Genomic DNA, 23,762 nt, shown 5'->3' on the forward strand with positions numbered 1-23,762 from the left:
CAGATAATGAAAACAAAGTACACAATCTGGAAAATAAAGTTGATCACATGGTGAAGAAAGTTAGAAACCATGAACAGAACATCCAAGAATTATGGAACATCATCAAAAGACTAAATATAAGAGTTATTGGGATATAGGAAAGCACAGTTTCAAACCAAAAAAATGCACAATCTCTTCAATGAGATAACATCAGAGAATTTCCCAAGCATGAAGAATGAATTGGAAAACCAAATACAAGAGGCTTATAGGACACGAAATGTACAAAATTACAAGAGATCTACACCAAGGCACATTATAATGAAAATGCCTAGCATACAGAATAAGGATAGAATCTTAAAAGCCACAAGAGAGAGGAACAGATCACCTATAGGGGGAGACAAATTTGTATCAGCAGATTTTTCAACCCAGACCCTCAAAGCCAGGAGATTATGGAACAACATATACCAAGCTCTGAAAGAAAATGGATGCCAACCAAGAATCTTATATCCAGCAAAACTAAGTTTTAGATTTGATGATGAAATAAAAACTTTCCATGATAAACAAAAGTTAAAAGAATTTATAACTAGAAAGCCTGAACTACAGAACATCCTCAGCAAAATATTCAAAGAAGAGGAAATAAAAGAGAAAGGGATTATACTAAAGGAAAAATCTAATCAGAGAAGAAACCAAGTTACATTAAATACCAAAAGTAAACAAAAATGGCTGGAAATACAAATCATGTCTCAATAATAAACCTGAATGTTAATGGCCTAAACTCATAAGTCAAAAGACATAGACTAGTAGATTGGATTAAAAAAACTAACAAAATGCTGATTCCAAGAGACTCATCTCATAGAAAAACACATTCGCAGACTGAAGGTGAAGTGTTGGGAAAAATCATACCACTCACATGGACTGTGGAAGCAAGCAGGGGTTTCCATCCTCATAGCAAATAAAGAGGACTTCAAACTAAAGTCAATCAAAAAGGACACTACATACTGCTCAAGGGAACCATATACCAACAAGACTGAACAATTATAAATATATATGCCCCAAACAATGGAGCATCTACATTCATCAAACAAACTCTTCTCAAGTTCAAGAGTCAAATAAACCACAACATGTTAAGGTCTGTAAATAAGTCAAAAATAACACCTGGTATTTTGCCTGAGAAATGTTAGAGTTGGTAAACAAGTCTGGATGGTGCCTGGCAAAATGTCAGAGGGAGTGGTTTGAGAAGTAACAAAAGTGAGCCATTAAGTGTGGAGATTCCTTATTGGTTGATTGATGTATCTAGTTTATGCTAATTAAGATAAGCTGTGCAAAATGTATAAATAGCTCTGTTGCCCTACAATAAAAGGCTCCTATTCCTGCTGTATCAACGTACACAAGTTATTCGTCACCCCCTGGTTATTCTGCTGCAGCCGGACTGTGGCAGATGGTGGCCCGTTACGGGGAGCCCCGGGACACTCGGGGGTAAGTGACAAAAAAAAAGCTGCCCGTCCATAGATAGGACGGGAGCAATCCGCTCATCCCTAGGCAGATAGGGCGAGAAAGGAAAGAGAGGAAAAATGGCCATTTCAAGAAAATGGAGAAGTTTGATACAGTATATTTGTGTCTTGTTTTGTCTCAGTGTATTGTATTGTCTTTGCAATGAAAATATGGAAGGGGTGAGAAGTAAATTGATAAGGGAAAGAGACACCCCAGTGGAACCAAGAATAGTTAGGGCATGTGTTGATAAAAGCCCAGGAACTCAAGTCAGAAAGAAAAAGAAAAAGAAAGTTCAGAAGAAGAAGGATTATCAGGAAAAAAGTTACAGCAAAAGGCGATTACTGAATACTTTTCATTACCGGAGGGTGCGTGAATTGTTGTGGCGGCTGCCACGAAAAAACATTTGACAAAATACAAGAACCCCTTCATGTTCAAAACACTAGAAAAACTGGGGATAACAGGCACATATCTCAACATCATTAAGGCTATTTATACTAAGCCCCAGGCCAACATCATTCTAAAAGGATAAAAATTGAAGGCATTCCCTCTAAAAACTGAAACAAGACAGGGATGCCCTCTTTCATCACTTCTATTTAACACTGCCCAGAGAAATTAGACAGACTAAAGAAATTAAAGGGATACACATAGGAAAAGAAGAACTCAAATTGGAACTATTTGTTGATGATATGATTATACACTAGAAGACTCTAAAAGTTTCACCAGAACACTTCTAGAACTAGTAAATGAATTCAGCAAAGTAGCAGACCCATAAATTAACACCCATAAATCAAAGGTATTTCTGTATATCAGTGAAAAATCCTTAGAAAGGGAAATTATGAAAACTACCCCATTTTCAATAGGCTCAAAAAAAAACAACCTTGGGAATCAACTTAACAAAAAAGGTGAAAGATCTATAAGTGAAAATTACAGAAGACCTTAGAAGATAGAAAAATCTACCTTGATCTTGGATGGGCAGAATTAATATTATCAAAATAATTATACTTCCAAAAGCACTATACATATTTAATGCAATTCTTATAAAAATCCCAATGACATTCCTCATAGAAATAGAAAAGGCAATCATGAAATTCATCTGGAAAAATAAGAGACCAAGAATAGCTAAAGCAATCCTTAGCAGGAAGAGTGAAAAAGGTGGCATCACTATACCATACCTTAAACTATACTACAGAGCAATAGTAACAAAAACAGCATGGTATTGGCACCAAAACAGACTGGTAGACCAATAGTGCAGAATAGAGGACACAGAGACTAACCCACAAAATTACAACTATCTTCTATTAAACAAAGGTGCCAAAAACATGCACTGGAGAAAAGATAGCCTCTTCAACAAATGGTGCTGGGAAAACTGGAAATCCGTATGCAACAAAATGAAATTAAGCCCCTATCTCTCACCATGCATAAAAACTCAACTTAAAATGGATCAAGGACTTAGGAATACAACCAGAGACACTGCATGTAATAGAAGAAAAATCAGGCCCTAATCTCCATCATGTGGGATTAAGCCCCAACTTCCTTAATAAGTCTCCTATGGCACAAGAATTAAAATCAAGAATCAATAAATGGGATGGACTCAAACTAAAAAGTTTCTTCTCTGGACATTTTAGGTCTTTAATTTTGTTTGTGCCATCAATTTTGGAAAATTATCAGCCATTAATTCTTTGAATATTTCTTGAGGTCATCTGCATAATCCAGCCAGGAGATGGGCTCTGCTTCAAGTTTTCTATTACTGTGGTTAACTTCAGTAACCACAAGTAAGGCATTGCTTAGTAATACTTATATTTTGGGGGCAGAATATTTCATCAGAGTTATGTTGGAGGGTGGGTGCAGATATCTGTCTCCATTTGGGTTCTTCCTTCTCATTTGACTTTGGCTCTTCTCTTTGCACTGTTCCCAAAATGAATCTGTCTTCTTGTAGCTCTTTTGGCTGTATTTTACTATTATGATTACTCAAAGGATACTACTCTGCATGGAATGGGGAGCCAAGAAAAGAGGCACTCTGTGGTGTTCTGATTCTCTGATTCTCAGCCTTTAAAAAGGAATGTGAACCTCCATTTTAGCATTTGTCCTTCACAAGTGCTTCTGTCCCCATCCAGGTATAATGTTGGTCCTAGCATGTATTTCAATCTCTTTCCCAGAGAATCAGATACTTACTTCTCCAAATCTTCTTTCAAAATTACAGATATTCCTATTGAAACCATCAGCCTAGGTATCTGACAACAAATGAATGGAAAATATTTTGTGTGTATGTGTGTATTTTTAACAACAAAAATAATGAAAGGACATGATGTCATAAGCTGGAAAATAGATGGAATGAGAGAGTTTTATCATGTGAAATAAGCCAAATACAAAAATCAAGGATCTCATGAATTCCTTTCATATATGGAAGCTAGAGAGAAAAAAATAAAAAAATGGAGATCTCATGAAAATAAAAGGAAAACTAGTAGGATAGAAGAAGGACATTGGGTGGAGAGAGGACTGGAGGGTAAATGTACATGTTGGTACTGGGGAATTAAATTGATCAAATTATGTTATGTGCATGTATGAATATGCCTCAATACACTATTATACCATAATATGCCAAAATACACTATTATGTATAATTATTATGCACCAATAGAAAATTTTCAATGTAATCAGTATAAAATCTACAAGGAAATAAGTTTAAAAAAGTAGGTTTATCTAAAAATGATAAAGATTTCAAAAATTCCTAATTTGTTCTCAAATTGGAGAATATTTTTTTTGTTAACAAAAAAATGTATAGCCCATTTTTTATCCCTATCTCTTTAAATGTGAATAAGTGATATTTTAGAACCTGATCACATATCTTCAAAACATACAGACACACTCATGAAAAGAAGAATAAAATTGCACGTCTTTGATGAGTACTGGTGGTGAGTCATTGGATTCTTGTAGATACAATACACACATACATAGGATGGGGGTAGGAGGGTATATACCATGTTGATGACTGTTTTTTATTGTTTTCCTTAGTTGTGGAGATCAAATGCATAAAGATATGGGATACCAGAATATAATATGAAAAAGTAGTAGTGGAAACTATATAAAATATTCACCATTACAAGAATATACCTTTGAATATTTAACTGAGATAGGAGAGAAACAAAGAAAAAATGTTTAATAAAAGGTGACAGAAAACATACAAAAAGTGAGGAGAAAGAAAGTATATGAAAATATCTGTCCTCCTATATGTTCAAAAAATAAGAATGGAAGAAAAATAAACAGAAGGCAAGAGAAAGAGAAAGAGGAAGGGAAGGTAGAAGGCAGGTTAGCTTCCTGCAACATCACATATTTTAATAAAATATTAACATTGTGTGGCTAAGAAAGCAGTCTTTCTTAGAGATTGATAAAATAAACTAATATCTATGGAGTTCACAAGTGGGCTTATCTGTTGTAGAAAACCATGTATGAGATTTCTAATAAGGATTCATAGTGGAATATTTTGGTGAACAAAAATTACACAATTACATTCAAATAATGAAGTGATTTGAGCAATTCAAGAGAGAATACCATGGGGATTCATCAAGTTATTGAAAAGAAAAATACCCAGAAGGACATCAAAGGCTCCTTATGAATGACTTTCATGACTGCCATAATACAAAACAAACAAATTAAAGGGATGTGTTATAAAGATAGCTGGTACAGGCTGTAATTTTCACTAATTTTCAGTAATATGCTTTTACAAAAGCCAAAGCTGTTATTTCAAAGTTGTAAAGGTATGTCTTTTTGCTAGATCCCTCAGGGCTTGTATCACTTGCTTATTTCTTAGGGGATAAATGAAAGGGTTTAGTACAGGTGCAATGGAAACGGTGAGCACTGAGACCCCCTTGTTTAAAGATATCCTTTCCTCTGCAGAAGGTTTGATATACATAAAAATACAATTGCCATAAGAGATGCAGACAACAATCAGGTGGGAGGAACAGGTAGAAAAAGCCTTTTTTTTTTCTCTCCTGGGCAGAAGGGATCTTCAGAACAGTTGTTATGATTTTGATATAAGAGAATAATACCAGTGCCAGTGTATTCAAGAGGGTGATAATGGCTAAAATAACATTTGACAATTCTATGTTGTGTGTGTCTGTGCAGGTGAGTTTCAGGATAGGAAAGTAGTCACAAATAAAATGTTCAATAACATTACCATCACAGAACTCTAGGGTCAGACTCACTATAACTCCAGGGGTAACTGCTACCCCAGCAGCTATCCAACAGGCAGCAACCAGCAGGTGGCTCACTCTGCTGCTCATAATGGTTGCATAATGAAGGGGTTTGCAGATGGCCACATAGCGGTCATAGGACATAGCTGCCAACAGGAAAAACTGTTATACCTATGAAAACAGCAAAAAGTGCCTGTGCCAAGCAAGCATCACGGGAAATAGTCTTTTCTTTAGTGACTATGCTGACCAGGTATCTAGGGATGCAGGCAGTTGTCAGTGTGATTTCTAAGAAGGAAAAATTTCTTAGGAAGAAATACATGGGTGTTTTGAGGTGGGGATCCAGCAAGGTCAGAAGGATGATGGTAAGATTTCCTGTAGTACTCAAAAGATATGTTACAAATAGAAAAAGGAAAATTACAATTTCCCAATTTGGGTCCTCTGTCAATCCTACAATAATGAAGTTTGTCACTACTGTGTGGTTCTTCATGGTTCAATTCTGTCAACATGCCATCTGACCTGCAAGGGGGTGGAGGTGATAAATAATTAAGCAATATTTTAAGGATACATCAAGTGAAGAGTTTGAACTGATAATGAAGAACTCAGCAAGAGTAGATGTGCATGTGTTTTGTTTTCCTTCGAGAGTTTTCACATTTTATGTAGCAGTCAGACCACAGGCTAACCCCTCTTACTCTTATCTCCTTTCTGGATACTCATTTTCCTAATTCTCATATATATATATATATATATATATATATATATATATATATATATATATATCACTTTACAAAAGGATGGCTTTATAATTTCCTGCTGGAAATATCTGCACACTTTATCTAGTTTTCCTAATATATGCAGACCTAACTCCTACAATCTCACCCATTAAACAGGAAAACATTTTTTAGGTTAATAAGGTTAATTCCCCTATTGTTAAAATCATCTTCTGCTCAGTTTCTTTCAGAAAGATGTATATTTTCTGGATATATCTGCATTCCAAAATGTATAGCTAATAAAAACTGACATTTTGCAAGCAATCTTTTCTAAGTGATTATTTTCTGATGATATATGTATGGTTAGATTTTTGTTTTTGGTAGTAGCCACTAGAACTTCTTCAAGAAAAGAAGACTTTTACTGATTTTAAGACTACATACAATATAATTTGCCAAAGTGGTAAATAAATGCACAGTTGAAATTTTACATGGAATTTGCAATATTTTTCCCAATTCTTCAATAAGTTTCAATGCATCATTAGCTTTAGTTAATAATAAATAATTTGCATTCAGTAATATTAAAATATTGAATCCTTTAGTAGAGAAAATGGAATATGTATCAGTAATATTTTTAATATACATTTTTGAGAATTATTGCTCATGATGCTACTCTAATAGAAAAATACAACTCTTTCAAATATGTTCTTTGAATCTTTCTTCATGAGTGACAGAAATATTTTCTTTGTATCTCTAAATCTGAGTTTAACTGACTCAATCTTATAGTCACATATTCAGAATAAAATAGAAGAAATACTTACTTGCAACAAATTCCCCAGGGGTTTTCTTTGCTGATTCATTGTGAAATTTCTTTTTACTATGATCAAATATATATTAGGCATGTTTTTTAAAGTCTTATAAAAATTCATTTCTAACCCATATTATTTTCGATTCCCTTTCAACAGAGACTGTGTTCACATTAAAATCCAGAGATATTTAGAAACATATATAAACATTTGTATATCTCTCTCCAATCAGCATATGTGCCTCATTTTAAAACACATTATTCTGACTTCTCTGGAAATCAAATGATTAACATCCAGATTCAGCCTTACCTAAAACCTAGAAATCTAAGACGTTTGTTTTTATCAAAATTGTACTACTTTATTATTGATGCTTATTTTTTTATGTTCTTCTTAAAAACTAGCTACAGTTTCTTATTCTGACTTGAATGAAGCAATTTTCTCTCCACATTGATATCCATTGTATTTCCACTTTTTATATAAAGAGCATATTTACTCAGAACTGGTATAGTTTCTTGGGGATTCTTATGGGAAAACATACTAATGACTATTTTCATCTTTAACTCTAGAAACAAAATATCAAAGTTAATTAGTAGCCTTGTTACAGTGTCTATAGGGGAAACTGAAATGTTGACGTTAAAATGGAGTCTAATTTCTATTGTGGTATTCAAATGATGTACGAAAAACTAAGTTGTACCAAGTGTATGGGCTATGGGGAGCCTTCTCATTCTCCCTTCCAAAAGAAGAATTCAGAGATGAATGTGTAGCTAGTTACAATGTTGTTCACAATCTTTAATCACTGAAAATTCTAAAATTAACTCATATTATGTGTTTTGGGGTGTCAAACATATGTATCTCTTATAATATCCCTACCAACTCTTAGCCTGAATTATTTACATGTGAATATGATAGCCAGAAAAATAATGGCATAACCAAAATTTTAGGAAGTAACTTAAAATAGAAATATAATTAAGTAAGATTTTTTAATGCACATCTAGATATTTGTATAAATGTCCTTTAAATCATGAAGATTTATTCTTTTTTAATTAATTTTTTATTTATATTTGACAGCCCAATGAATTACAATTTTTATTACACATATAGAGCACAATTTTTCATATCTCTGTTTGTATACAAAGTATATTCACATAAATTTGCATCTTCATATTTGTACTTTGGATAATAATGTCCATCACATTCCACCATATTTCTAATCCATGTCCCTTCCCTTCCCCTCCCACCCCGATTTATTCTTTCATTAACCATATGTAAAATTACATTAAAATCAGTAAATATTTTATGTTTACTCCTTATTTTTATAAAGTATTGTAAAATGTTTAAAAATTGTTGAAAAATAACTTTAATTGGTAAGGAAAAAAGCCAGATAAATTTCTGTCGAGATTGATATCAGTAATTTATTAAGACACATATAGTAGAGTAGGATATTCTCTTTATAGGAGATTATTTTCTATATTATATTTTATAAAATGTCTAATATTTAATATTAAATTAACAGAAAATATCATATTTTACTTTTATAAATATATTTTCTTCACACTAAGTTTGAAAAGAGTTCATAAGAATGAAATACTTGATAGAGTCTGATAATAAAAGAAATTTATTATGAATAGCATGAAATAAAAGAAATTTGAGAGAAATGGAACTATTAGTCATACATAAATGTAGAACAATTGATGAATATATAAAATATGGTTGTCTCTGTCCCATGGGAGCACAGTTAAAGTTCTAATATACATGTGAATTGGTATCCCAGAAGAACAGAGAAAATATAGGACAGAAGCAATATGCAGAATAATAACTGCAATAAAGTTCTTTACACATTAAACCTATCAACCCAAGATACTCAGGAGGATCATAAGTTTAAGGTCAACCTGAGTTATATGCAAGACTCCATATCATAAAAAATATTAATCACTAAAAATGAAATAAAAGGTGTCAATCAAAGACTCAAAGCTCAATGAACCTCAAGGGAAAACCGTGCTTGGTTTCTCTTCAATGAAGCCAGCTGAAATATGGATCAGGTAAAATTATTGTAAGTTCAAAACATTCAATATGAGTTTGAGTATCTCCCTGGCTAGTAAGTAAATATAGTTAGTTTACATCTGGATCAATGCTAAAGAGGAGATGTAGTGCCTAATGGGGAAATTACGTATTAATACCACACATGATATTAATTATATTAATATTAACTAATATTATATTTTTTCATAAGTTAGGGGCTAGAAAGGAAAAGGGAAATATTGCTGGAACAAATTTTACACATGGATTTTTTTTTCAGGTTAGAAAAGGTAAGAGAGAGAGAGAGAGAGAGAGAGAGGGAGGGAGGGAGAGAGAGAGAGAGAGAGAGAGAGAGAGAGAGAGAGAGAGAGAGAAAACAAAGAACAACAATTAAAAAAAAAAGAAAACAGGGACATGGAGGTAACTCCAAGTTAATAAATATCTCTTCACTGAGGAAGTTTGAAAAAAGGAATGTACACATGCATGGACCCTGAGGATGATCACATGGCACTCATGCTTTTGCCTTGGTCTCTTGGACTTTCTATTCTGGGGAAAGAGGTGGATTCTCACAGAACACAGGAGTTGGGAGTAGTTGCTAGATGATATTGGTGCTTTTGAAGGTGGGATACTCTATGAATACTTTCAGTTCTTGGGAACTTAGTGCAGGGACCCCAGAGAGTTAGCATTCTTATCTGGGAAGATGGAACACTGCCTATTGTTGCTTACACAGCTAAGTCCTATGATAAAGCTAGCTCTGTGAACAAGAACAGAAGATGAAGCCTGAGACCAGTTCCTCTATGAAGTAATGTGCTTTTTCTAGGGCCAAGAGACAGACACTCAGAATAAACAAAAAATGGGTAAAATGAATCCCTGTGTTGTCTTACACTTTAATTATACTGTAGTGCTTCTCATTGTCAATGTCTATCAGAGACCTTATTGCAAAGGAGAAATACAGTTTACAGTGTGCCATCCCCAAGATCACAAAGTAAATAAATGCTGGCTTTGTTGCTGCAATATAATCCATAAAAATTATCATATTTTGTTTTCCAATTTTGGTATTTTTTCATATTAATTACTATAGATATATATCTATGACCCTTTTGACTGTGAAATATAGAAGACTGCTGTTATCATGAGTGAAAGCATGTAAGAGCCTTTGATTATGCTTCAGCATGCTTTCCGTCTTATAGTTACTCACTTAAACAATCTTAAATGGGTCCTGGATGAGCAAGATATGGATCCACCTTTAGCCATGATATATTTGACATGTCAGGAGAGCAATACTTTTTTTAAGTTCTTGAAATCTTGATGTTAATAAAAAAAGAACACTTTGTGTTTTAGTCAACTTTTTCACCACTGTAAACAAAAGACCTGACAAGAAAAATATCAATAGAAGAAAACTTTATTTGGGGCTGAGGGTTTCAGAGGTCTCCGTCCATAGATAACAGATTCAATTGCTTTGGGCCTCAGTGAGGCAAAACTTCACCACAGAAGAGTGTGGTGAAGGAAAGGGCCTCAGGTCATGGAATTGAAAGCAAGAGAGAGGAGAAAGAGAGAGGGGTAGGGGAGGGGAGAATCCCCTCACCACCATGGAAAACATGTAACCCCAAAGTCATTACCTTGAACCCCACCCTACCTGTCTTCAGTTACAACCCACTTGATCCCCATCAAGGGGATTAATGCACTGATTAGTTGAAAACACTCATGACCCAATCAGTTCACCTCTAAACTCTAGCATTGTCTCACACATGAGCTTGGGGAGAGCATCTAATATCTAAACCAAAACATCCTGGAAAATCCCCAAGGCTGGAGGTATAGCAAGTGGTGGAACACTTGCTTAATATGAAGGAGGCCTTGGGTTCAATCCAGAACACTACAATAATTTTTATTTACACAGAAGAAAAAAATCGAAAAGAAGAGGAAAAATCTTCTGAAGAGCATTTCAATCATATCTTTATTAAAAGTTGTAGAAGAATAGCTTGGTAATAAATATCACTGTGTTTCTTGCTGTGACTCCTCAACAATTTCTACATTCACAGATTTTTTTAAATTAAAAAGTATGTTGTAGTAGTGACCTTTAGCTTTTTAACAGGATATGTAAGATAGTAAAAAAGAATTTTTCGAAGAACAAGAGAAAAGGGTGTTACCCAAATAATAAAAGTTATAACAAAGGTCCCTTCCCTTTACTGAAGAAATAAAGCATGCATTTGATGGTCAGAGAGACAGCAATTTTATATTGGGCAATGGTATTGTTTTCAGTTTCTCTGCTGAGGATTTCATGTGGATAAATGTTTTGTTTTGGGTTTGTGTTTTTTATTGGTGTATTGGAGGAGTCTAGGCTGCCCACCATGCATTTTCTGACTGACTACTACCATCTCTGTAGCTGAAGACATGGAGGGATTATAATGCTGTGCAAATTCTAATTTCTTTTATGAATGTTTTGTTTCCCTAGATACAAAAAAATTCATACACATAAAGAACAATATATTAACAAGAAGAATAACTAACAAGCCCTTAGTACAAATAGAAGATTAGAAAAATCATCTCCAAGTCTACACCAAAATAAGGAGTAAGTATGGTACAGGCAAGTTGGCTGGAGTTGTGACAAAGAATAAAAACAAAAATAAATACAAACTGATAAGCTCACCAAGGGTTTACTTCAGAAGGAAACTTCTCTCATTAAGAGGAAAAATAAGGAACTTAGTGCTCTAGATTTCCAGGTACTACAGAGCCAAAAGGAAATTGATGTCAAGCTTTCTGGATCTTAACGCTATTCCTTACAAAGTTTCCACTTGGGAGGTACAGTCATGGATCTTCTGTAGTAATATCCAATGCCATGTAACTAAGTACTACAAATTCAGCACTTCAAAAGGACACACAGTAGAAATCTCACAGTGTTTGTGAATAGAAAACCTGGAAGTTCGACAACACTGGGGATCATGAGTTCATTCCAGGATTACTCAGGGTGTTGCCAGCACATTTATCATGGCTTTGGAATTCCTGAAAGCTTGTTTCTCCAAAGACAGCGATGGAAAGATGCTGGAGAGCAACCAAGCTAGCAAGAATTATATATAAACAACATAATCAAAACAGGGACAACAACAATAAAAAAGCTTTGTCATATTATTCTACTGGTGGAGAAGAGATGCTGAAAGAGTATGATCCCAGGGGGTTCCACTCTTGGATCCTTCAGTAGAGCACACTTGCCAAGTCTTCTTCAAAAGCACATATTCTCCTACAAGCCCGGTGGAAATGAAAAGAAAAAGAAATGTTCTGAAATATACTGGATCAAATATTTACAAAATATTAAAAAACAAAGGAAGGGAACTTTGATTTTCTTTTTTGATTAAAAAAAAAAAGAAAAAGAGCCTGTCCTTTTTTGAAGTTTTTCCTAAAATAAGATGATCAACCTAAATTACCAATGTTTCTTCCCCATTATCTGCCATGGAAAATCCTGGTAAGCCAAAAACAATTAGAAGAAAAAAAGAAAATTCAAATGAAAAATGTGTGGCAAACATACTGCAATCAAACAATTTAGTAGTTGAAACAATGTCACAGACCCCAAATTGTCCAATAGGAAAAATCAGACATAGAAAATAAAAAGAGTGCATAAACTTTCTTTGCTTTACTTCTACTGTGAAAGACACAATACTTGGTGACCTTTTTTTTTTTCATTTCATCAGTTTTATGTTTATATTATACTCTAAGTTGTCATTTTATCTTGCTGATAAAATGATCATCTACTTTCTCCTGCCTAAAATAGACACTCAATATGTTTTTTTTAATCAGTGAATAAAACATTTGAGTTGCAAATTAAATATCACATGGCCTTTCCTCTTACCTTTTTCAGTTTTTGTTTTTACATTTCCCATGCCATGGAATTATATGACTTTGTCAGACATTTGTTTCAGGTTGAAAGAAAATGAGATTGAAAATAGGAAGTCCAAAATAATTCAAGACTGTCATGTCCTCACTTTTTTTTAATATTTATTTTTTTTTTTGTTGTAGTTGGACACAATAGCTTTATTTTATTTATTTATTTTCATGTGGTGCTGAGGATAGAACCTGTGAACGTCTAGTGCATTCGGGTCTCTGGGTAAGGGATGCAGAGCCAAGGCAGCAATTGCAACTGCATGCTGAGGTTTATTTGCAGGTTCCTTTTATATTCTTCTTCTAACAAAGCAAGCAATTCTTTAGTAACACTTCACCCACATAGCCCAAATATCATGCCTCATCGGGTACACAGAGCTAAATTCAAATTGTTCCTGTTGTTTTTGATAAGTACCCTCCCAAAGTTCTTTGTAGACATTATCTAATCCCTGAATGTACTGTTCCCAGGTCCAGTATGCAGGAAGCTTCTTCCTCTAGGCCAAACCATGCAGAAACTTGTGTCTTGCGATAAGGGGAAGAGAACTTTTCCTCCTCCTAGCTGAGGCTTGCCTTCAGCTGATCTAAATCACAGCCATAGCTCCTTGCAAAGTGTCAGGCTGAGGGAGCTAAACTCTGCACACTTAAACCCCAACAAGAACGGAGGGCCTTGAATCGCTCTATCACTGAGCCACAACCCCAGCCCCTGTCATATCCTCACAGTTGTTGCTGGCATTGCAAACCTCTGGTATTTAATGTTGAAGAAACATAATTTCTAAAAGAAGACTAATTAAAATTACTCTCTTATCTTTGGGAGGCTCTCATCAGTACCATGCTCTCAAGAGACATTTTAATGCTGCTTTCCAACAAGAATCCCCTGTGTCTAGTTGGAGGAGGATAAACAACTTTCTTTCTGGAAGCTTTTCCACATTCCAGGAATGCATGATCTCTGGCTCTGAAATACTTCCCTGTAACCAGTTCTAAACTGTCCATTTTTCTACTGCCATCCCCAATTCGACAGCTCATCGTTCTACTCCTACATAATAAATTGGTACCAGAGACACTTTCATTCAAGGACAACTTTGAAATGCCATCTGAGTTTCAGACTTTTAGACTTAACTGAATTGGGTCACTCTTCCCATCTGTCCTCCCTAACATTTCAAATGACATGTGTTCAAGACACCTGTAGTAATTTGCAAATTCTCTTAACTAGAATGCATGGTCTTTTTTTAAAAATGAAATTTTTTATAGTTGTTGATGTACCTTTGCTTTTTATTTATTTATATGCAGTGCTGAGGATAGAACTCAGTGTCATACATGCCAGGCAATTGCTCTGCCACTGAGCCCCGGCCCCAGCCCCATAGAATGAATGATCTTCCCAAAGAATTTTAGTTTTACCCAGAAAACCATTTATTCATCTTTATTTGGGCTCTGGAATATCTGGGATTTCTTTTAGGCCACAATTCTAAGAATTCATGTTTTCTCAGAATTCATGTTTTCTCATTGAAAATTACTAAGGAATCAAAATGAATCTCTCTTCATTAAAAATGCTAATTGAAAGGATAATTTCAAAACCTTATTTATTCTCTTTGCTTCATGCAAAGTCTAACATTTTAGGTGAAATTCTAAATTCCTCTAATACTTAATGTCTCCTGAGGAATCTCACTAAATTGTTGCCCAAATTGATTGTGCTGTAGATGCCCTCAATTTTCTGATTCCAGGGATGTTTGTATTATGTTTCCATCCAAAACAAACTCTTCTAACATTATTTTAGAACACAAGCAAAATGGCTGGAATCCTGGTATCACCAGAAGCAAGGGTCTTCTCCCTTTTTTACGGGTCTTAGGCTTCCTTTGTACTCCAGCCCTCTTCCTCTTATCTTTCTCTTTCCTCTAAGAAGGGAAGGGATAGTTTTTTTTTTTTTTTTTTTTTTTTTTTTTTTTTTTAAACAATTAACTCATTTCATAGGGAATACAAAACCACTCTTCCATCCTGGGAAAGAGAGAGAATAAGGCTAAGAATTCTTAGTAGGTTGTATCAAGCCATCCTAAGACATTTTAGATGTCTAGGAAATACCATAAAAACTCTGAAGCCAAAGAGGCTTTGGCCAGAGTCAGTGCTGGTGGAAGAGATAAAAATAATTTAGGTGTAGGGAAGTATTTGAGGCAGAAATCTCATTTAAATATGTCAAATAATAAACATACTGCTGAAAGGACAAGTGCAACTGCTTCTGGCACACCCAGAGACACTCAGATTATACTGTAGAGGCTTAAATATCTTCTGCACCTCCCAATATTGTGCAGAATCCAAACAGGGAGTCTCAGAACTCCCTCCATCTCAGAAACATCACCAAGGAATAACTTTTGATTCTCTAATGTTATTTTTTCCTATATTACTTGTATCACTTTATGTATTGATTTGAGATCCCCCACACTACCAAGAATTACATTTCTTAATCTATTCTTCAGTAATTTTTAAAAATCTGTAATGTTATAATTTATTAACTGGGAATACACCACTGTTCTATCTTTTGATGATCTTCCCTCCCTCCTTTTCACTGTTTTGCTATTTCCCCTCCTGGCTAATTTCTTTTTCCACTTCCCTTTCTTCTTCTTCTTTCTCTGTCTTTAAAATTTTTTCTGTTTTTTAAAAATTATATGATTATTGATTATGTTTGTTGCATTTTGAGTTTTGTAGCACTAAGGATGAACCAAGGGATGCTCAGTCCTGTGACCCTATTGCCTCAGACCTCTGATTGGCTGAGTTCCTAGAAAGAGTATTTTTCTCTGATATTTTTTAATGTAAAATGTTGTATTAATTGGACTTACATATTCTGTTTCTCTGTTACTCATACTCTCTCTTCTCATCATTATTTCTCTATTTTTTGTCACTTTCACTGACCTTATGTGCCCCCTGGTATATATATTTTTTAATTTCTGTAGGTTTCTTTTTTCTTTCTTTTTATTATTTTGTTTTATTCTATTCTGATTTTGGTAAGTGCACATGTGCATGAGTATGTGCATGTATGTGATTTGTGTGTGTGTGTGTGTGTGTGTGTGTTCTGCTTTTTGTTTCATTTTTCTTTTGCTAACTTGCTTAGATGTTTAGTTTTTTGTTTTTGTCTTATTTTAGATATGTTATCTTTCCTTCTATACTTTTACTTATTTTTTTTCCTGCTTTCTCCTTTGGTCCTAGTTTTTTTCTTTTCTTTCTTTCTTTTTGTTAGTTTTATTAGTTTGAATGATTTATTTTATTACTTTTTTTGTAAGGGGTTGTTTGCCAGTGTCATCTTCTTTAGGGTAAAGTAGGCATTGGATCAATACATTCGATTTTTTATTCATTCTATTTTTAATAATCTCATTCACTCTTCACTTTCTGCCCCCATTATTCTCCTCACTTTCTCCATTTCTTCTCATTGTATCCTGCCTTCTTTCTCTTTGATGTTCATGCCATATGAGTACAATAACAATTCCTCCTCTTTTAATCTGACATTTAAGCCTATTGTAGTGTGTTATCCCCATGTTCCACTTCAAATCAATTGGAAGTTTAGAAATTATTTAGCAAGCTGAAAGACTTATTAGCATATGGTTTTGTCTTAATTATTTTCAGTCACAGGTGATCATCATGTTCCTTCAAAGGGGTGTAAGGAAAAAAGCACTGAAAACACATTGACTGGGCTCTTTGACATGGGCCAGGATAAATGCCTGGATTGGGATTTATAATAAAGTGAAAGCAGCTCACTAGAATCCTTCAGACAATAGTGGGAGAATTACACAAATGAATAGAGAGCCAAATGTCAACACAGAAATACAGAAAATGTGAGAAAACAGGACACTAGCATGCCTCCAAAAATCTATAACCCCTGACAACTGAATCCACAGACACCAAAGTGGACAAAAGTCTATATGAAGCCATCAATGAGAGTTAAAATGATCAATGAACTAAAAGAAAATCAAAGGATGAGCCAGGAGAAAAGATAAAGGAATTAAAAGTTCATTTAAATAAATAGCTATTTTGAAAAAGAATCAAATAGATGTCCCAGAAATTAATGAATAGATAAAATGTAAAATTCAATTGAAAGTATCACTAACTGATTAAACCATAGAGAAGACATATTTTCAGGCCTCAAAGACACAAAGTATATAATCTGGAAAACAGAGCTAGCAATAAAGATAATAGGCTATGACCAGAGGACTCAGAAAATCTGCCACAACATTAAGAGACCAAAGGTAAGAAATATGGGCTTTGAGTTTTCTTTTTCTCGAAGTGGACCAAGATGGAGCAATCCATAAAGTTTAGGGAAGGAAGGCAGGATTTCTCCAATGCAAAAGAGATGTCAGCAGTTTCTGGGACAGCCCTTCAGTCCCTCCATTTACTCACAGGGATACCTCCTGGTTCTACTGAGGCAAACTCTCCAGTCTCCTAACTCTAGCAGTCAGCCCTCAACAAGCTTGCCTTACATCCTCAGCTGGGATGTGAAGTTGCTTGGAATGCCAGGCCTGCCCCAAAAAGCTGGAGCAGGAGCTGCTCTTGGGTCTATTCTTCCGTCATAAATTTTGTTACCAAAAGTTCAGTCCTTGTCCCCAATGCCAATTTAATATGGAGGACACAGTTTTGAGAAAAAAGAAAAAGCTTTATTGCTTGCTAGCAAAGGAGAAATACAGGCAACTTCTGTTCAGAGGCTGATTCCTCCCATCAAGAAGAACAGAGAGTTCTTAAAAGAGGATTCAAAGGCTACATTCCAGGGAGTCCCAGGTGTACCCTGATGGTGTGTTGAAAGTCACTTCCAAGATCTTCCAGGGACATCTCCTTCCTGTGGTGGGTGTGTGCTCAAGGACAGATAATAAGCCTAAAATGGGGATGAAAAGATCACCCTGTCTCCCTAAATCTGTTAAGAAATGGAAGAGGGAGAAGAGATAGAGAGAGAAGGAAAAATATATACATATCCTTTATAAAATGAGCCATAGTGGCAGAGCAGGGAGGATTATATTCAAAACATGAAGTGGACCACTGTTCCATTCCTAGGAAAGTAGCAGAAATAATGAATATTAGCAGTCTTTGAGTAATCCTCTCTTTGTTACAAAAATTTGGAGAAAACTTAAACTATAGATTGTTTATAAAATTGCACCGTACATCTGATCCATAGTTTTATAATGACATATTTACTTATCATTATTCAGTTTCTAATTATAAGAATATTCTGTGATTCCACAGTTATACACATAAAGCAAACTTCATTATTCTGTGAACATTAAAAAGGTACATTTTATAACAGAAATATATTTAAAATAAAATATTAAAAACAAGGGAAAAGATGTTTAAATCATATGAGCAGGTGTGGCTTATAAAAAATAAGCAAGGACATAATCTATTATGTTCCACATTTTCTTTGTATAAGTACATGCTTCTCACTATATTTTTAGGTTCTAAAATGATCAATAAAAATCTATCAGAGGAATAAATACACATATACTTATTGAATAAATCAGTACATAATTCCATTTTATGTTGACACAAATTTAAATCATTTCCACTGGATGCATATTGTGTTAATGGAGGCTACTTAGTGAAAGCAAGTGGAAGAGAATACAAAAGGAAAAGAGAGGGAGACAGACCTCAACAGATCAGCCATGCTTTGTTAAGCAGTGGAGGGGTACATTTTCAAGAGGGGAAAGTGGCAACAGGCTGAAGAAGCATCTGAGTGTTATAGGGTTTAGCAGGGCCAGGCCAAGGGAGGGGCTGATCAGTTCCTTTGGGCAGGCTTACTTTCTGCAGGTAGTGGGAATTTTTTCAGATAAGGGAGATTGCTATAGGTCAGATTCCTGAGCTCCTGTTTTCCCCTGAGGGTTTTGTAAGTCTCCATTTCCTTCACTTGAGAAGAGTATGAACTCTGGACTGACTTGCTTTTGTTTTCATTAAGGTTAAACTAGAATTTATATGACATTGTCTATGAGTCTGCCCGCCAAACAGAATCTCAGTTGGCACTGTATGTTTATTTACATGTAATCAGGTGCAAGATGCCAGGGATTTGTATTCCATTGTGCACCAACAAGAAATTAATTCTTGTTCAGTTGGAGTAAGAAAGTCTGGAAATTGAAATTATTTCACAGCTTTTTATATTCAGCTAAAGTAGTAAAACACAAAGGAAGTAGGAAAATTATATTTTGACTTTATGGATATCTCTGATTCCTCCTTGCCAAAGATACTATATGCATATCTAAACTTTATAGATTTAGCTTTCAAATATGGAAATATTTGTCCAGTGTTTGTCTATGAATTCATCATCAGTTAATAATAACTCATACACTAGGCATATCCTGATAAAGAAGGCAGTGGATTTTTCCATGTGTGTAATATTCCTACTTCAACTGAGCCTCTGTAGTCTAATTCATGTGAAGGTGACAGAGAGTTTAGGGCAGCCCTGGTGGTGAAAAACATGTTCAGAAATTATATTTCTTGCTTTTAAACATACAGATTGCTTTATTATATTCCCAGTTAAATAGAATTATCTGAAGATATTTTAAAGAGCAAAACGTCCACATTCTGGATTATTTTCTCTCCTTCTGAAAAATCTGTACTACAATGCTACAAATGATGGAACGTGTACAAAATTTGAAGGAAAGCACATTAGTGTGGCTAGTATCAGATGGAATTTTAGTAACTTTGGAAAGAATGAGACATTGTTAGTTGATATAATAAGGTAAAAGAAAAGAACCTGTTAAAATTTCTCTGACTGCTGCATGCCCACAGCAGCAATAACTGTAGATAACTGTCAACACATGATGCAAACACTGATAATCATGAAGCACTGAGAGAAGAGCCACAGGACCTAACACAGGATTTTGAAATGAACCCTCTAATGAAAAGTTTTCTGAGTTAGACAATAAGAAAAGGTGAGAAAGAAGGGTCTTCTAAATTTCCCTCATATGTAGAAGTTAGAGAGTAAAAAGGAACAATAGGGATCTCATGAAACAGAAGGAAAATGAGTAGGGTGCAGAAAGAGATCAGGAGAAGAAACGTGGGGAGGATAGATATAGGTACTGGGGAATGAAGTTGGTCAAATTATGTGCATGTATGAATATGCCTCAATTGAATCCACTGTACATGATTATTATGCACCAAGAAAAATTTTGAATGAAACACTCACTATAAAATCTATAAAGACATTAACTCAAGAAATTCAGTCTATCTGAAAATAATATTTCAAACTTCAACCTTTGTTCTCAAATTGGAAAATAGGCAGGTTTGTTGTTAACAAAGAAAATCTTACAACCAATTTTCTATCCCCACAGCTTCTAATGTGTGAAAGAGAGTGAGATTTTGGAACCTGATCACATATCTTCAAAACATACATACACTCATAAAAAAAGAATAAAAAAGAATAAAATCATTGATGTGTACTAGTGGTGATTAATTGAATTCTCATAGATATGATATACACATACACAGGAAGGGGAATATAATGCATAAACCGTGTTGATGATTTGATGTCTTATTGCTTTCCTTTAGTTCTGTAGATCAAATGCATGAAGACAGGGTATACCAGACAGTAACATGATACAGTAGTAGTGGAATCTATGTGAAATATTCACTTTTACAAATATATACTTTTAGATATTTTGCTGAGACAAAGGAGAAACAAGGAAGAAATGTTTAAAAACAGTAATAGAATGCATACAAAATATGAGGATAATAAGATATGTGGAAATAAGTGTCATTTGATATGATAAAAAATAAGAAAAAAAGAAGAAGAGAGGCATGAAGGAAGTGAAGGAAGAAGTCAGTTCGGTTTCTAGCAACATCACATATTTTAATAAAATATTAACATTGTGTGGCTAAGAGGGCAGTCTTCCTTAGTTATTGATAAAATAAAATCAATTAATATTTACAGAGTTCACAAATGGCTTATCTACTGCTAAATATTATTGACGTATGATTTTTCTAATAAGGATTCATAGCAGAATATTTTGATGAGCAAAATCATACAATTACATCCTAAGAATAAAGAACTCAAGCAATGCATGAGAGAACATCTTGGGGATACATACAGCTATTACAATGATAAATATCCAGGAGGACAATGAAGGCTCCTTATGGGTGACATAAATGACTGCCATATACAAACTAACAAATTAAAGGAATGTATTTTAAAAGTAGCTGGTACAGTGTATACTTTTAATTAAGTTTCAGTAGCATGTATTCACAAAAACCAAAGCTGTTATTTAAAAGTTGTAAACATACATCTTTTTGCTAGATCCCTCAGGGCTTGTATCACTTGCTTATTTCTTAGGGAATAAATAAAAGGATTTAGTACAGGTGCAATAGAAACAGTGAGCACTAACACCCCCTTGTTTAAAGATATCCTTTCCTCTGCAGAAGGTTTGATATACATAAAAATACAACTGCCATAAGAGATGGAGACCACAATCAGGTGGGAGGAACAGGTGGAAAAAGCTTTTTTTCTCTCCTGGGCAGAAGGGATCTTCATAACTGTTGTTATGATTTTGATATAAGAGAACAATACCAGAGCCAGTGTATTTAAGAGGGTGATAATGGCTAAAATAAAATTTGACAATTCTATGTCTTTGGTGTCTGTGCAGGAGAGTTTCAGGATAGGAAAGTAGTCACAAATAAAATGTTCAATAACATTACCATCACAGAACTCTAGGGTCAGACTCACTATAACTCCAGGGGTGATCGCCACCCCAGCAGCTATCCAACAGGCAGCAACCAGCAGGTGGCCCACTCTGCTGCTCATAATGTTTGCATAATGAAGGGGTTTGCAGATGGCCACATAGCGGTCATAGGACATAGCTGCCAACAGGAAAAACTGTATTATACCTATGAAAACAGTAAAAAGTGCCTGAGCCAAGCAAGCATCACGGGAAATAGTCTTTTCTTTAGTGACTATGCTGACCAGGTATCTAGGGATGCAGGCAGTTGTCAGTGTGATTTCTAAGAAGGAAAAATTTCTTAGGAAGAAATACATGGGTGTTTTAAGGTGGGGATCCAGCAAGGTCAGAAGGATGATGGTAAGATTTCCTGTAGTACTCAAAAAATATGTTACAAATAGAAAAAGGAAAATTACAATTTCCCAATTTGGGTCCTCTGTCAGTCCTACAATAATGAAGTTTGTCACTACTGTGTGGTTCCTCATGGTTCAATTCTGTCAACATGCCATCTGACCTGCAAGGGAATGGAGGTGATAAATAGTAGAAAAATACTTTAAAGATACATCAAGTGTAGTTTTCCAAGTGATAATAAAGCACCCAGAAACTCAATAGACATGCAGGAACTTTGTTTTCCTTCTAGAGATTTCAAATTTTACATAATAGTCAGAACTCCAGGCTAACCCCTCTTACTCTTATCTTCTTTCTGGATACTCCTTTTCCTTATTCTTTCTTCAGATACTTTTACTTTACAAATGAATAGCTTTATAATTTCCTGCTAGAAGTATCTGCACACTTACCTAGTTTGCCTAACACCTGCAGACCTACCTTTTACAATCTCACCCAAAACATTTTTTAGGTTAACATGTTTAATCCTGTTATTAGTAAAATGATCTGCTGCTCAGTTTCTTTTAGAAAGATGTATATTTTCTGAATATATCTGTTTTCCAAAACGTGTAGCTAATTAAAACTCACATTTTGCAATCAATCTTTTCTAAATGGTTATTTCTTGATGATATATGTATGGTTAATTTTGATATTTTTGGTAGTGGCCACTAGAAATTTTTTAACAGAAAAATAACTTTTCCGAATTTTAAGACTAAATACAATATGAGTTGCAAAAGTAGTAAATAAATGGAGAGTTGAAAATTTACATGGAATTTGCAATATTTTCTCAATTGTGCAGTAAGTTTCACTTCATCATTAGATTTACCTATATAATAAATAATTTGCATTTTGTAATATTCAAATACTGAATTCTTTAGTAGATGTAATATAATATGTATCAGTCACATTTTTAATATACATTTTTGAGAAATTATTGCTCATGATGTTAGTTCAATAGATAAACAACGATCCTTTCAAATATGTTCTTTGAATCTTTCACCCTGAGTTACACAAATATTTGTTTCTCTAAATCTGAGTCTAGATTAACAGGTGAATTGAACCTCTCACAGGGAAGACCTGGAATGGATAATTTCTTTAAAAACCCTCTTTTCTTGGACTGGGGCTGTAACTCAGTGACAGAGCACTTGCCTAGCATATATGAGGCACTGGGTTCAATCGTTACCACCACATAAAAATAAACAAACAGAGCAGGGCCCGGAGAGCCAGGCCAACTGATTCGCGTGGCCTGCCCTGCGGCTACAGAAGGCGTGGCGCCTCAGTGAAGCCATTAATTGGCAAGCAGGGAGGTTAGGGAAGGCCATTAGGTGGAATCCCACCAGCCAAGCCCACACGGACCCTTGGGCCGAGCACGGGTTCTCAGAAGGGGAAGGAAGCGGTACAGTCCCATCCCCCACAGCGGACACTCCGCCGAGCCAGTCAGCGGCCACCATCCGGGAAAGCTGAAGGATACACCGCCACTCTCCTTCAGAGTGCGACATCAAAACAGGTCGGTGTCATTCAGCTCACCCCCCAGACAGCGGGAATTCGCATAAAATCTCTCCTAGGCTTGCCGGGAGAGGGAGTATCAAGCTGAGCCTCCATACAGGCTAGGGGGAAACCAGAGACACCTGACCTCCAACCCCTCCTCCCAGT

At 35.0% G+C, this 23,762-nt stretch overlaps 1 protein-coding gene and 1 pseudogene across 1 annotated transcript; both read right to left on the reverse strand.

Annotated features, from left to right (window-relative positions):
* Window positions 1-5,206: 5,206 nt before the first annotated feature.
* On the reverse strand, window positions 5,207-6,147 carry LOC113176442 (olfactory receptor 6C74-like; annotated as a pseudogene).
* A 15,124-nt stretch (window positions 6,148-21,271) lies between these two features.
* Window positions 21,272-22,210, reverse strand: LOC113176441 (olfactory receptor 6C74-like). The gene has a single exon (XM_026380915.2). It carries the CDS (start codon window positions 22,208-22,210, stop codon window positions 21,272-21,274), a length of 939 nt encoding a protein of 312 aa, XP_026236700.1.
* Between the last annotated feature and the right edge of the window lie 1,552 nt (window positions 22,211-23,762).

Source organism: Urocitellus parryii, chromosome 5 (assembly GCF_045843805.1).
Source record: "Urocitellus parryii isolate mUroPar1 chromosome 5, mUroPar1.hap1, whole genome shotgun sequence".
Lineage (NCBI taxonomy): Eukaryota > Metazoa > Chordata > Mammalia > Rodentia > Sciuridae > Urocitellus > Urocitellus parryii.

Excerpts from the sequence above, each read along its gene's own strand:
- LOC113176441 (XM_026380915.2), bottom strand. The coding sequence starts at position 22,210 with ATGAGGAACCACACAGTAGTGACAAACTTCATTATTGTAGGACTGACA.